This window comes from Hyperolius riggenbachi, chromosome 10 (genome assembly GCF_040937935.1).
Source record: "Hyperolius riggenbachi isolate aHypRig1 chromosome 10, aHypRig1.pri, whole genome shotgun sequence".
Lineage (NCBI taxonomy): Eukaryota > Metazoa > Chordata > Amphibia > Anura > Hyperoliidae > Hyperolius > Hyperolius riggenbachi.
The window spans coordinates 230,296,686-230,312,315 of NC_090655.1; the positions used below are offsets into that span (position 1 = coordinate 230,296,686).

At 43.3% G+C, this 15,630-nt stretch overlaps 1 protein-coding gene across 1 annotated transcript; it reads right to left on the reverse strand.

The window, feature by feature from the left end:
• Positions 1 to 7,614: 7,614 nt before the first annotated feature.
• Positions 7,615 to 13,916, reverse strand: LOC137534739 (gastrula zinc finger protein XlCGF57.1-like). Its single transcript, XM_068256362.1, has 5 exons — positions 13,874 to 13,916; positions 11,786 to 11,861; positions 11,563 to 11,660; positions 11,100 to 11,454; positions 7,615 to 9,119 (listed from the first exon to the last, which is right to left on the reverse strand). The coding sequence occupies exons 2-5, from the start codon at positions 11,817 to 11,819 to the stop codon at positions 8,047 to 8,049; spliced, it is 1,560 nt and encodes a 519-aa protein (XP_068112463.1). The 5' UTR covers positions 11,820 to 11,861; positions 13,874 to 13,916; the 3' UTR covers positions 7,615 to 8,046.
• Between the last annotated feature and the right edge of the window lie 1,714 nt (positions 13,917 to 15,630).

The window sequence follows — 15,630 nt, forward strand, 5'->3', positions numbered from 1 at the left end:
CAAAACGGAACTTTTTGGCCAAAATGAAAAACGCTATGTGTCGCGGAAAACTAACACTGCACATCACTCTGAACACACCATCCCCACTGTCAAATATGGTGGTGGCAGTATCATGTTCTGGGGGTGCTTATCTTCAGCAGGGACAGGGAAGCTGGTTAGAGTTGATGGGAAGATGGATGGAGCCAAATACACGGCAATCTTGGAAGAAAACCTCTTGGAGTCTGCAAAAGACTTGAGACTGGGGTGGAGGTTCACCTTCCAGCAGGACTACGGCCCTAAACATAAAGCCAGGGCAACAATGGAATGGTTTTAAACAAAACATATCCAAGTGTTAGAATGGCCCAGTTAAAGCCCAGATCTAAATCCAATTGAAAATCTGTGGCAAGATCTGAAAACTGCTGTTCACAAACGCTGTCCATCTAATCTGACTGAGCTGGAGCTGTTTTGCAAAGAAGAATGGGCAAGGATTTTAGTCTCTACTTCCTGATACCTCACCTCTGCCTAGGAATTTCCTGTGAGCAGAGCTGGATTTACAGCTCAGGAGCCTATAGGCACAGAAGTTCTGGCGCCCTAAACTCCGCCCCACCCCAAGTCACTCTGCCTATTTTTAGGAAATAAAACCAGGCAAGGTATGCAGCTATTACCAAAGAAAAGTACAGAATAGCAATAGTATGCATATAATACCAATGACATGCAGAATTTACCAAATATAGGCCGATACTACCAACAAGCTGAATGTAAATCACAACAAAATCATGCTTAGAACACAAAAGTTGCACTGACTGGAGCCAATGGTCTCGTCGGTCATCGGACCAATCACTGCACACGCTGCTACTTGTTATAATTTAAGTAGGCCTCAGTTATTTGGACTGAGTTTATGTAAAAGGCTTGTTCGCAGAATATACCTTTAAAACAGAGTTTCTTGTGATGTAGGCAGAAGCATCTCAGTGTTTGCTTGAAACAGATGAATAACAAGCAAATACTGAGAACATGTTCCTGAAGGAAGGCCACAGGCCTACAATGCCCCAGACAAATGGACTACGAGAACAATCAACATAGGCCATGTTTACAAATATTACATTCCTGTAAGTAAGTGAAAGTGGTCATTAAATATTAATCGAGTAGGTGTGTATTAGGACACCACGAGGGGTCTAAACCAATAGTCGGGTCTAGGGGATGGCTAAGATAAGGTCACATTTAACTCTTTCCTAGTCGGTATTAAAGGGCCGGGTGGGCTGACGGAGCTCTCTCTGATTCCTACTTTCCTGCTCTCTATATGCTGACTGGAACACCTAATTATATTCCTTTCTTTATGTAATTTGATATAATGTATGCTGTACATAGGTAGTCTAGAAGATGTAACGTAGGATAGATTTAAGGAGACCTGATTGCCCTCAGCAGGAAGGTAATCACGCCGCTGTAACGCAACATGGAACTTTGCTTGGCCAGGATATGATGAACTGTATCTGTATAGATGTGTACTTAATAAACTCTATCAAACTTTGAAGAAGCCTGAGAAAGTCTATCTCCTGCTTGCTGTGATGAGTCGTGTGTGCAACTCTCGCGGATGAGTTTGCTGGTGCCGGAGGAAAAGGTGATTTATAACAGTTTATAACACTACTTAGCAAGTGCAGTGATTGGCCGATGATGGAGCAATGCACTCTCCCAGACAACAGTGGCTACAGTGATAACACAAGTTACCATACATCTTCCTCTTTGGCTGAAGCTACACTCGGGAGACTGCTTGAACATGGAGTTGGGGGAAGGCGGAGATTTAGGGAAGACAGAGGGGGACACAGCAGGACATCGGAGCAAAGGGGGTACAGCGTAAGACACGGGGACAGCAAAAGAGGACATGGGCACAGCGCAGCGGAGACATGGGTTAAGCGGATGACGTGGGGACAATGGAGAACACAGGGACAGAGGAGGACACAGGACACCAGGGCAGCAGTTAGCTTACCCTTGTCACGGCCTTTAGCCGATGTTCTCCACATTGCATTTCATGTCCCTCCAATACTTTCACCCTCTTGGTTTGAAGGAGGAAGCATTGGAGAGATGGAATGTGATGGAAAGCAATGTGGAGCACATTGGCTATAGGTGGCAGCAAGGGTAGGTTAATTGCCTCCCTGCCATGGCCCACACATTTAAATCGGAATTCAGAATCCGAATGCTGGAGCTCATCCCCAATTATAGAATGTCCATGTTATATAAATTCATAATAATTAATATTAATAAAGATAGGATATTAGACTAGCTGTGGTAGGAATTACAGGGGGCTGCACAGAGGGTGGGTGTGGGATGGACACACGGAGGGTGCGCACAGCGGGACTGCTCACAGGGTGCGCACAGAGGGAATGATCAGATGGTGCGCACAGAGGGAATGCTCAGAGGGTGGGCGCAAAGAGAATGCTCAGGCGGTGGGCACAAAGGGAATGCTCAGAGGGTGCACATAGAGGAAATGCTCAGAGGGTGCGCACAGAGGGAATGCTCAGAGGGTGCGCACAGAGGGAATGCTCAGAGGGTGCGCACAGCAGGAATGCTCAGAGGGTGCGCACAGCGGGAATGCTCAGAGGGTGGGCACAGAGGGAATGCTCAGAGGGAATGCTCAGAGGGTGCGCACAGAGGGAATGCTCAGAGGGTGCACATAGAGGAAATGCTCAGAGGGTGCGCACAGAGGGAATGCTCAGAGGGTGCGCACAGCGGGAATGCTCAGAGGGTGGGCACAGAGGGAATGCTCAGAGGGTGCCCACAGAGGGAATGCTCAGAGGGTGCGCACAGAGGGAATGCTCAGATAGTGGGCACAGAGGGAATGCTCAGAGGGTGCATACAGAGGGAATGCTCAGAGGGTGCGCACAGAGGGAATGCTCAGAGGGTGCGCACAGAGGGAATGCACAGAGGGAATGCTCAGAGGGTGCGCACAGAGGGAATGCTCAGAGGGTGCGCACAGCGGGAATGCTCAGAGGGTGCGCACAGCGGGAATGCTCAGAGGGTGCGCACAGCAGCTCCCTATTTCCATGTGCTGCTCCTTACTTGCAGCCTCTGTATTTCATTTGCAGCCTCTTCCATGTCCAGCCGCCTCTTGGCCAGCTGCTGCCCAAGGCTCGGGCCTTTGTAGCCTTCCCAGAAATCCCTGATCATTATCACTTTATATTCTAGAACCAAAAGGCTTAATGCACATCTGCAGCTACATATAGAAGTGCAGTTATCTGTACCTCTGAGTGCATGAAAAAAACAAAAACAAACTAAACTGGATCACCTACCTGGATGTCTGGATAAAGCTTCCAGCTTATACTTAAAGTGATTGTCCAATCATGTGAAAAAAAAAAGATCCACTTACCTGGGGCTTCCTCCAGCCCGTGGCAGCCGCCCTGTGCCCTCGCCGCAGCTCCAGAGGCTCCCGGTCTTCTCCGATGGCGCAGCCGACCTTGCCAGGTCGGGTTCTGGGTCGGCTTCTTCTGCGCTCCACTGAGCGGGTCACGTGGTCCCTCCGACTTCATCAGGACGGTACTGCGCAGGCGCCTGCACAGTACCGTCCTGATGACGTTAGGGAGACCATGTGACCCGCGCAGTGGAGCGTAGAAGAAGCCGAATCGGAGCCCGACCTGGCAACGAGGTCAGCTGCACCAGCGGAGAAGACCGGGAGCCTCTGGAGCTGCGGTGAGGGCACAGGATGGCTGCCACGGGCTGGAGGAAGCCCCAGGTACGTGGATCTTTTTTTTTTTTTTACATACTTGGACAATTACGTTAAAGGACACTTGAAGTGAGAGGGTTTTGGAGGCTGCCATATTTATTCCCTAGTTGGCTGGCTATCCTGCTAATCATCTACCTGTAATACTTTTATCCATAGACCCTGAACAAGCATGCAGCAGATCAGGTGTTTGTGACATTATTGTCAGATCTGACAAGATTAGCTGCATACTTTTTTCTGGTGTGATTCAGTCACTACTGCAGCCAAATTGACCAGCAGGGCTGCCTGGCAACTGGTATTGTTTAAAAGGAAATAAATATGGCAGCCTCTATATTCTTCTCACTCAGGATCCCTTTAACCATGTAATTATCTTGTCCGAGGAAGCGGCAAGTTGGTTGCAGGAGAAAGATGGAAATAAGCAGCGATCGTTAGATTTTACAATGCTTTATTAGCTGAGCTCTACAACAATAGATGGAAACAACATCCAAGCAGCTGCCAGCATTTCACAGGCCCTGGTGCAGATCATTAAAGCTGGTCAATAAGATGCAAATAATCCTGCCTACCATGCATGTATAAGGCAAATTGTATATAGCTTGGGGATGGCCCAATCACAAGATCTGTCTTTTTTTTTTTTACAATTGTCCAATTACAAGTTACATTCAAATTGCATTAAAATTAAATGCAAGCCACAATTATTAGCAACCAAATGGCCATCTCTACAGATCATGAATGGAGGAAACGCATCAGGTTAGATACTCACCTATATAGAGAAAAGGCTCTGGATCCCATGCACTCTGGTATTACAGCAGCCAGTGCACATAGCTACTTATGACAGGCAACTTCTGAAGCACTAATCACATCCTGCCACCTCTCCCTGCTAATGTCCCAGCTGCAGCACAGCAATCATTCTCTCTACTCACCTTGCTGCTCTGCACATTCACTCACTGCGGGCTGTGTGCAGAGAGTGAGGAGACATATTGCCCACGGACAGGAAGGGGGAGGGGTGCTACATCTAGTGCAAGAAGTAGTACAGTCCTCTGCATTGCCTGCAGCTATTTTCCCAAATAATAATAATAATCTGAACATTTGTATAGCGCTTTTCTCCTGCCAGACTCAAAGCGCTCAAGAGCTGCAGCCACTGGGACGCGCTCAAGAGACCACCCTGCAGTGTTTGGGAGCCTTGCCTTGAACTTACAGAATAGGTACTGACCCTAGCCAGGATTTAAACCCTGGTCTCCAATGTCAAAAGTGGTGCCCTTAACCAGTACACTATCCAGAGACAAATGTTGCTCAAACTATGACAAAAGGTCCCAGGTGGAAAAACACAGTGACTGAGCACCACAGTGGCACCTCTAGCCATGGCTACACCCAGTGCTATGAGCACTTGCAGCCTTTTGGTAGGTATGCCACTGGCCCAGACTCACATGTGCTAAGTATGGAGGCACTCGTCTTTGGAAGTCCTCGGGAACGCAAGTATGGCCGAAGCCTGCATGAGGAGTACTGAAGTGATAGTCTAGCAGGTTGAAGATCTTGACCGGGGCACAGAGCTGGAAAAATAAGATGAATAAGAGGACCAGGAAGGCTGTATGGGATTCAGAGACTTCCATTTATATTGCTAAGTATCTAATGCTTTTTTGTGTAATTCAGATATCAAACCGCTCTTAAATTAGGATTTCTGCTATAATTAGCTGGTGACAAGCAATTTGAAAATAATCAATAAAATTTATGAATAAATAATCAATTCAGTACATTAATTTGTGCACAAACATAATACAAACAAATAGCTTAATTGTATATGGTTAGCATATGATTATCAATAATAAAATCACAAAATTATGCATATGCATATAATTTAATTAATAAGATTTTAATTGATCATCTATGGTATCCTACAGTCAACCAACAATCATTTGTTGCACTCGTGCACACTGCAGTGAAAAAAATAAAGTGGTGTCTGCATAAAAAAGATAAAAATGATAAAATATTTAAAAAAAAAAAAAATGAAAATGCAAATAAAATGCAAACATTTAACATTTATATATATATATATATAAAATTTCCCAGTGTTTGCTTGTTCTGTAATGTGCAAAGTTATTTTGTATAATCACTCGCTTCCTGTGTCTATGTGTCTAGTCTATGTTATGCAATTGATGATTGTAAGTCAATGATCCTTTTGGAGTTGTGCTAATAGTTCAGTACTGCTATTAGGCAGTAGAGCATTACCATATAAGTACAAGGATATATAGTAAAAAAATATTTTTGAAGAGACAAAAAAGTTTCAAGATGATCTTAAATTTTAATGTATTAAAAAGTTATTTTGTTAAAACAGAATTCACAAATCTTCAAGCGAATTCATCTTTGCAAACAACATCCCATTATCAAGTACCAAAAACATATGTTGAAATATGCAATTGTTTAAAAAGGCGACAACGTCGACTTGTTTCGGAGTGACCTTCTTCAGGCCTTCACAAACAATTGTAATCTGTAAATATACAAGACAAAAATTGGGACAAGTACCATCTGGAAAAAATCAAGCCAGGAAACACCACTTAGATTGGACACAGCACACAGGCAAGATGTACCAGGAGAGAGTTTTCTCCCAATTTTTCCAATTGCAGTAGAGCATTAATGAAAGAAAGAGTTTCACCTACTTGGATTGGTGGTAAGCGAGACTGGCTTTTTTGTGTGTGTCCTGCTTCATGTTCACCTTTAAGGACAACTAAAGTGAGAGGTATATGGAGGCTGCCCTATTTATTTCCTTTTAAAGAGAATCTGTATTGTTAAAATCACACAAAAGTAAACATACCAGTGTGTTAGGGGACATCTCCTATTCCCCTCTGTCACAATTTCGCTGCTCCCCGCCGCATTAAAAGTAGTCAAAAACAGTTTTTAAAAGTTTGTTTGTAAACAAACAAAATGGCCACCAAAACAGGAAGTAGGTTGATGTACAGTATGCCCACACATAGAAAATACATCCATACACAATCAGGCTGTATACAGCCTTCCTTTTGAATCTCAAGAGATCATTTGTGTGTTTCTTTCCCCCTGCAGCTCACTGAAGAGTTACAAGCTGATTGTTTGTTTCTTCTTGCAGACAGCTCTGCCCGGTTGTCTGTAATTCTGCAGTATGTGACTCATCAGTATGTGAACAGAGCATTTATCCAGCTTGTAAAAGATAAGAGAGCAGAGAAAAGCTGGCTAATGTAAATAACACACACACACAGAGGAGTGTGCATAGAGGGGGCATGCATAGCAGATCACACTGAAGAGTTGGCAGCCTTCCAGACACAGGACCACAAGTCCGACAGGGGAAAGATAAGCTGATTTATTACAGAGACAGTGATAGTAGAAAGTGCTGCAGTAAGCCAGAGCACATTATAATAGGTTTAGGAACCTGTAGGATGGTAGAAAACACAATGACATTTTTGTTACAGAGTCCCTTTAAACAATACAATTTGCCTGGCAGCCCTTCTGATCTATTTGGCTGCAGTAGTGTCTGAATTAGACCAGAAACAAGCATGCAGCTAATCTTGTCAGATCTGACAATAATGTCTGATCTGCTGCATGCTTGTTCAGGGTCTATGGCTGCAAGTATTAGAGGCAGAAGATCAGCAGGATAGCCAGGCAACTGGTATTGCTCAAAGGACAACTGTAGTGAGAGTGATATGGAGGCTGACATTTTTTTTTTTACTTTTTAAGCAATACCAGTTGCCTGGCTGTCCTGCTGATCCTCTGTCTATAAAATGTTTAGCCATAGACCCTGAACAAGCATGCAGCTGATCAGGTGTTTCTGACATTATTGTCAGATCTGACAAGAATAGCTGCATGCTTGTTGCTGGTGTTAGACACTACTGCAGCCAAATCGACCAGCAGGGCTGCCAGGCAACTTGTATTGTTTAAAAAGAAATAAATATAGCAGTCTCTATATTTTTCTCACTACAATTGTCCTTTAAAGTCAAACAAAAAAAGGGTTAGGGTGAGCCAACAGTCAGATAGCAATGGTTCTATTAGTTATAGGCATCTGTCACTTTCTCTAAACATCATCCTTGGGAGTCTCACCTCTGTTGCCACCATTATTGAGCGGCTCCGCCTCCTCTGCAAAATGTTCTTCTTTAGATTCGAGAGGATGCAAAGAAAAGAGGTGGTAAAATCAGCAACACCCAACAGTAACCAGGAAGAGAGCCAGGAATTGTGGTCCAAGAGCTGAAATAAGCCAGCAGATGACTCTGCCTATACCTTGAATGTCACATTTGGGTGAAATCGTCTATTAGAATCCTTTATCTCAGTCATACACTTCCTAGATACTGTAATGCATTTTTCTTTCAGTAGTAAGGAAAATGATGTGTGTAAACATCACCCTAACAGATAACAGCATCAGCTAGGATGTGTTCTCTGATGTGCAATAAGGTTTCTTTTGTCTGCAAAACTTTTCCCACACTCTGAACATAAAAAAGGACGCTCACCTGTGTGACTTCTCTTGTGTGTATTAAGATGTGATTTCTGAATAAAACGCTTCCCACATTCCAGACACGAGGATGTTCACCAGCGTGACTTCTCTGGTGCGTATTAAAATCTGTTTTTCCGATAAAACCTTTCCCACACTCAGGACATGAAAAAGGACGCTCACCTGTGTGAGTTTTCTGGTGCCTAACAAGCATCCTCTTCTCAATAAAACCTTTCCCACACTCTGAACAAGCAAAAGGCTGCTCGCCCGTGTGACTTTTTTGGTGCCTAATGAGATGTTCTTTCCTGAAAAAACTTTTTCCACATTCTGAACATGGAAAAGGACGTTCCCCTGTGTGGGCTCTATGGTGTGTGATTAGGTCTGTTTTTTCAAAGAACTTTTTCCCACATTCTGAACATGAATAAAGACGCTCGCCTGTATGAGTTTTCTGATGTCTTATAAGAACAGTTTTGTATTTAAAATCTTTCCCACATTCAGGACATGAAAAAGGACGCTTGCCTACATGGCTTCTCTGGTGACGACGAAGATATCCTTTCTGAACAAAACTTTTCCCACACTCTGAACAGGAAAATGGACGCTTGCCTGTATGACTTATTTGATGCATAATTAGAACTGAATTCCTTGTGAAATGTCTGTCGCATTCAAAACATGTAAACCTCTTATCACCAGTGGGTCTAATAGTATGTGATATGGCCAGAGGGGATTCCCCATAATTATACTGATCTGATGACATATTTGTACCATGAGTTCCTGGATTAGTATCTGGGGTAACAGGAAGTGATGTGTCAGAGGACTCCTCAGGATTAGAGGGATCTAGTGATCTGTCCTCATGGTAAAGTCTGTGATGTGTATTTCCAGTAATGGGCTTTCCTCCTGGAGAATGTTGTCTGACGCCATTATCTTCTGTATTATCATCTGGAGGTGAAATAAATTGTCCCTCTGAGGTGCTCTCCACATCCTGTCCATCTATTGGGGAAATAATAACAGTTATAGGACATTCATTATCCTGTGTGCAGGCAGCAGTCATGTTCGTGGCTCTAGCAGTGAATGATGTTACAGGGCTCTGGCATGTGCAACAGGCATTTTGAGGGGTTCCCACACCAGCTGAACAGTCTGGGATTTGGAACTTCCCCACAAGTGACCTGGGTGTCTTTCAACTATGATGTTATACTGAGGAATGGAGATGGGCCTTTCATATGGTGTAAAGTATCTCCTCCTCATTTGTTGGTACTATGATCAGGGCCGGATTTATACTTTTTACCGCCCAAGGCCAACTATATCGTCTGTATGGTTGCTAGCTCTGTGTGCCCCAACGAGAATTCTCCTTACTTTCCATCATTGGTGTCACAGACAATAGCTATTTTAGTAATATGCGTATAAATTATATGTTATGTTTTGAACTTTTGTGGTATGCTTGCCATCTCCTTAATGATGGACCCAATGTGTCACCATGAGAGTTAGGCTGATGTATACCTGCAGGATAGAGCTTACATATCTTGCAGGGACAGCACAAGTACAGGACAGAGAGTTCAAATGGTACAGCTGTCCTTGTAGATAGGGATGGCTGCATAGAACAGCTTTACTGCCACTCACTGAGCCGCCCCTAAACTTCTGGTGCCCTAGGCCATGGCCTATGGGGCCTTGCCAGAAATCCGGCCCTGACTATGATGTTATACTGAGGAATGGAGATGGGCCTTTCATATGGTGTACAGTATATCCTCCTCATTTGTTGGTACTATGATGATATACTGAGGAATGGAGATGTGCCTTTCATATGGTGTACAGTATCTCCTCCTCATTTGTTGGTACTATGATGTTATACTGAGGAATGGAGATGGGCCTTTCATATGGTGTACAGTATCCCCTCCTCATTTGTTGGTACTATGATGTTATACTGAGGAATGGAGATGGGCCTTTCATATAGTGTACAGTATCTCTTCCTCATTTGTTGGTACTATAATGTTATACTGAGGAATGGAGATGTGCCTTTCATATGTTGTACAGTATCTCCTCCTTATTTGTTGGTGCTATGATGTTATACTGAGGAATGGAGATGGGCCTTTCATATGGTGTACAGTATCTCCTCCTCATTTGTTGGCACTATGATGTTATAATGAGGAATGGAGATGGGCCTTTCATATGGTGTACAGTATCTCCTCATTTGTTGGTGCTATGATGTTATACTGAGGAATGGAGATGGACCTTCATATGGTGTACAGTATCTCCTCATTAGTTGGTGCTATGATGTTATACTGAGGAATGGAGATGGGCCTTTCATATGGTGTACAGTATCTCCTCATTTGTTGGTGCTGTGATGCCATACTGAGGAATGGAGATGGGCCTTTCATATGGTGTACAGTATCTCTTCCTCATTTGTTGGTACTATGATGTTATACTGAGGAATGGAGATGGGCCTTTCATATGGTGTACAGTATCTCCTCCTCATTTGTTGGTGCTATGATGTTATACTGAGGAATGGAGATAGGCCTTTCATATGGTATACAGTATCTCCTCCTCATTTGTTGGTACTATGATGTTATAATGAGGAATGGAGATGGGCCTCTCATATGGTGTTCAGTATCTCCTCCTCATTTGTTGGCACTATGATGTTATACAGAGGAATGGAGATGGGCCTTTCATATGGTGTACAGTATCTCCTCCTCATTTGTTGGTACTATGATGTTATACTGAGGAGTGGAGATGGGCCTTTCATATGGTGTACAGTATCTCCTCCTCATTTGTTGGTACTATGATGTTATACTGAGGAATGGAGATGGGCCTTTCATATGGTGTACAGTATCTCCTCCTCATTTGTTGGGAACATTTGATAGTAGGGGAGGTACTTTGGTTAGCTTCTTATATAGAATACTATGGATTTATTCATCTTCTCTTAACTGAAACATTTTTATGCGGTAATGAAACAAAATCCAGTAAAGGGTAACTTACCTGAGCTAATATCTACAGGGCATTCCTCATTTTTCACAAGCATCATCACATGGTCTTGTTTTGCAAATTGATGATCATCCCTCACAAACGTTTCTTCTTCCTCTTTAATTGTCCTCGTCTTGTTATCCTCCTCCACAGACTGCTGATCACTCTTCACATATGTCTCCTCTTCTTCCTCTTTATTTGTTCTTATCATGTCCCATTCCCTCATATACTGTTGTCCACTCACCACATATGTCTCGTCTTCTTCTTTAATTGTCCTTGCTATGTCACCCTCTTCCACAGGCTGCTGATCACTCCTCACGCCTATCTCTTCTTCTTTAACCTCAACTTTTACATCAATTTGTCCAGTATCCTAAACCAATAAAATAAGGGAAAATAACACCTTTAGCGGTTTAAAACTAATGACTATAAACTACATAGGAAAATAAACTCTCAGGAGTCACATTAGGTTCACACTTACCTGATAACAGTAAGGGTTAGTGTATTCTTCCTGTGTACAATCCTGGGAACAAAGAGGACCTGTACATCTTTCTGGTGTGTTTCTGTTACTGGATCCACCTGTAGGAAACACACACACACACTGATTGAATACATTGTTTCTATGTGTTTATAAGATGGTGGGGATCTAAGTAAATCCTACATACTCCTTTCTCATTTACAAGAAAATGAAAGCCTCTGCTTACCTGGTGATGTGAAGGGTGGCTTATTCTCCATCATGATGCCCTTTTAGAGGTCCTTGTGTCCTAAATACTGTCTCACCTGCATGGAGAAATAGACAGAGACTTTTTGACACCATATAGGAACCTGGGAGACACAGTCACCATTATAGATCTCCTCCATGCGTGTTATTTTCCTTCACAGCAGTGCGCCCCGCAGCTGCTGTGATGAGGCAGGAAGCAAGAGAGCGGTTCCCCTTGTAACGGCGATACACATCACCGCTACAGGAAGCTGCTCTCCTGCTTCTTGCCTCATCACAGCAGCCACGTGGCGCATGGAAGAGCGGGGAATAAAAGAGAGAAAGCGTCCGCCAGCTAAGCAAGGTAACACCAGCAGTGACCGCAGAGGGGGAGTGTATACTGGGGCAACTTAAGTACCTATACTGGGGCACTATACTAGCTATACTTGGGCACTATACTACTCATACTGGGGCACTATACTAGCTATACTGGGGCACTATACTAACTATACTGAGGCACTATACTATGCATACTGGGGTACTATACTAGCTATACTGGGGCACTATACTAGCTATACTTGGGCACTATACTACTCATACTGGGGCACTATACTAGCTATACTGGGGCACTATACTAACTATACTGAGGCACTATACTATGCATACTGGGGTACTATACTAGCTATACTGGGGCACTATACTAGCTATACTTGGGTAACTATACTAGCTATGCTGGGGTAACTATACTGGGGCAACTGCTAGGGCACTATACTAGCTATACTGGGGCAACTAAACGCCCTCTACTGGGGTAACTATGCTTGCTATGCCGCTGCACCCGACATCCCCCCCCCCCCCCCCGGTAACCCACTGCACACCACAATAAACCCAAACCACTAGCCACTGAGGGTCCCCACAAAAAAATTTGGTTGGATTGCGGTCCCCTGGCTGGAAAAGGTCGGGGACCCATGAGGTAGCCTAGTTTTTTTTTTTAATTTCATGAGCCCACTTCGGGCTCTCTTTAAAGTAACTCTGTAGCAGTATAAAAAAGTCAGATACTTACCAATAGAGAGGGAAGGCTCCAGATCATTTAGAGCCTCCACTGTCCTCTCTCGCTCCAGGGCTGTCCTTTGTTCAAATGTGCTACCTCCGGGTGTCCTTGGAAGCACTTGTGTCCCTGAGTGTTTCTGAAGATGGGCGGGTCTGTACTGCGCGTGTGAGCGAGTGCACTCGGGGGACACAAGTGCTTCGGAGGGTTCCTGAAAACGGGGTTCACAGCGCCGGAACATGGGGACTAAGAGGGGAGAGGGAAGGCTCTATAGGATACAAAACCGTTCTTCTCCATAGATGAGTATATGATGATTATTAATATTATTATTAATTAATTTTTATTGCTTCAGTGTTACTTTAACATTTCTAAAGGTGATGACTTTTGAAAGACACTTATGAACTACAAATCCTATATTATTACTATGCAATACTTAATCCAGGGACACTTTATAATATCTTATTTGATCAAACCTGCTGAAAAACAAACAAACAAAATACAGAAAAACTAGGCATTGCATGGTCAGCTTATGGATCTTTAACCCTTTACTACCTGTCCCTAGTCTGGTTGAGGGGAGTCAGTGCGAAAGTCCATAAGGAAATTCTGATGATGTGATTGGGTGGACAGCTCTCAAGCTTCTTTTCACATATGTTGTAGAATGAATAAGCCCATCAGAAAGATTCAAGATGTAGACATTGCTGTGATTGGAGAAGTGTTCCCTATGCTGGCTCACCTCAACCATATTAGCTCCCTGTCACCTCCCAGCCATTAATAAACTCATTCCTAAAAGGAATATAACCTGACAACTAACTTTTACCCAATTCTCACCCTATAAACAACCCCTAAATCTAAACATCCAAACTATAAGCAAACTTCATGACTAACTCTGCACACCTACTAAAACAATGCTACATACTGTACATGAATTATATAGTATACATGTTTCTCCTCTTTGCTGCTCTTTGCTTGCTGCTGCTGATGGAGGAGAGGACACAAGGGTGGGGCGGTTAATGGATGTAAATATGATTAATTGAAATAATATGGCATTACCTAGTCCTTGGCTGCCAGCCCCTAATGTCTCCTCTGCACTTCCTACTACTCTATAGCTTCTATCCTGTGCCTTGCTCTTCCAGGAAATGAATACTCCATCTTGTGGAGAATAGAAGAACTGCAGCTGTCATTACAATGCCTTTTGCTACTTCCTATGCTGCATAAGGCTATCCCCTCATATCCACATCACACCTTTGTTATCACGTGACTGATGTTTTACATTAAATATGAAGCAGCCCCCCCCCCCACCCACACCCACACACACCTATAGAGAAGAAAGGCTCAGGTGCCCATATAGCCTTCCAGGTTCTGTCTCCTTCCCATAGTGCCACTGACGGGCCCTGGAGAAGTTCTCCAACCAGCTTTGTTTAATATGTCTTTGGGCCTCCTCGGGCAATCTTCCGAAGTTCTCAACTTCTCTGTTCGCGTAACTTCAGCGGGGGACAGTGGAACAAGGGCACAGAGAAAAGATTGGAAACACATTTTTCTTTTCTTTTCCTTTTTTTTTTTGGGGGGGGGGGGGGGGGGGGGGGATCAAAAGAGAGATTTGCAGTCAGGCCTAGGAACTTAAAGGACCACAGTCGCGAAAATCTTCAAATTTAAAATATATGTAAACACATACAAATAAGAAGCATGTTTATTCCAGAGTAAAATGAGCCATGCATTACTTTTCTCCTGTGTTGCTGTCACTTACAGTAGGTAGTAGAAATCTGACAGAACCAAAAAGGTTTTGGGCTAGTCCATTTCCTCATAGAAGATTCTCAGCACTGCCTTTATTGTTTATAAAGACACTCCCTCAAAAGGATTTATACAAAGATGCTGGCCAGCCTCCCTGCTCGCTGTACACTTTGGCAATTGGATGGAGAAAATGCCATTCACTAAGTGCTGTGGAAAATAAAGAAAATCCCGAGAACCCCCCATGAGGAAATGAGATAGTCCAAAACCTGTTGGTTCTTTGACATCAACACAGGATCCCTCCTCCCAGCAGCATATTAAAGCATACCGGAAATTCAGAACTTCCTCTCTGCTCTAAAAGATAAGCAACAGCATAATAACCTTAACAGAAAAACATTTATTTGTTGCAGCTCACAGAACTCCTGCAATAAATCTGCAGTGAGTCTATTTCCTGCTTTCATGGAAGCAGACAAAGGGTTAACATTCTGTGTTTACAAATTAGCTGAGGCTGCCGAGATTCCTGTGCTGACACAGCTAAGAGTTCAAATTACAAATGTGATGACTTGTAGCTGAGGCAGAATTACACAGGCTCTTCACTCTAAACACAAAAAGTGTGGATTTATCTGTGTTTTCTTGAGTCCTGTGGATGAGTTCAGGTCCAACCACAATATACAACTGACATATGACATGATGAGATAGACATGTGTATGTACAGCGCCAAGCACACAAATAACTAGGCTGTGTTCCTTTTTTCTTTCTCTGTCTGAAAGAGTTAAACATCAGGTATGAAAGTGACAGTTTCTGTCCGGGTCGGACTGGGTCAGACTATGACATAACCCTCACTGATAAGTCATTACAGCCATAAAACACTTTTTTGTTAGTAAATGGCTTCTGAGAGCAGGAAAGCAATACAAATGGTCAATAATTCATAGATTTGCACTCTGGCATACTTCAATGAAGGTGTCATTGAACAGAGACAATGAAACAGTAAAAGTTTAAAAACTAGATGTAAATATAAAATAAAACTGTGGGATATATAAATATTTAAAAAAGAGGAGGAAAGATATAATAGTTATTTCTCA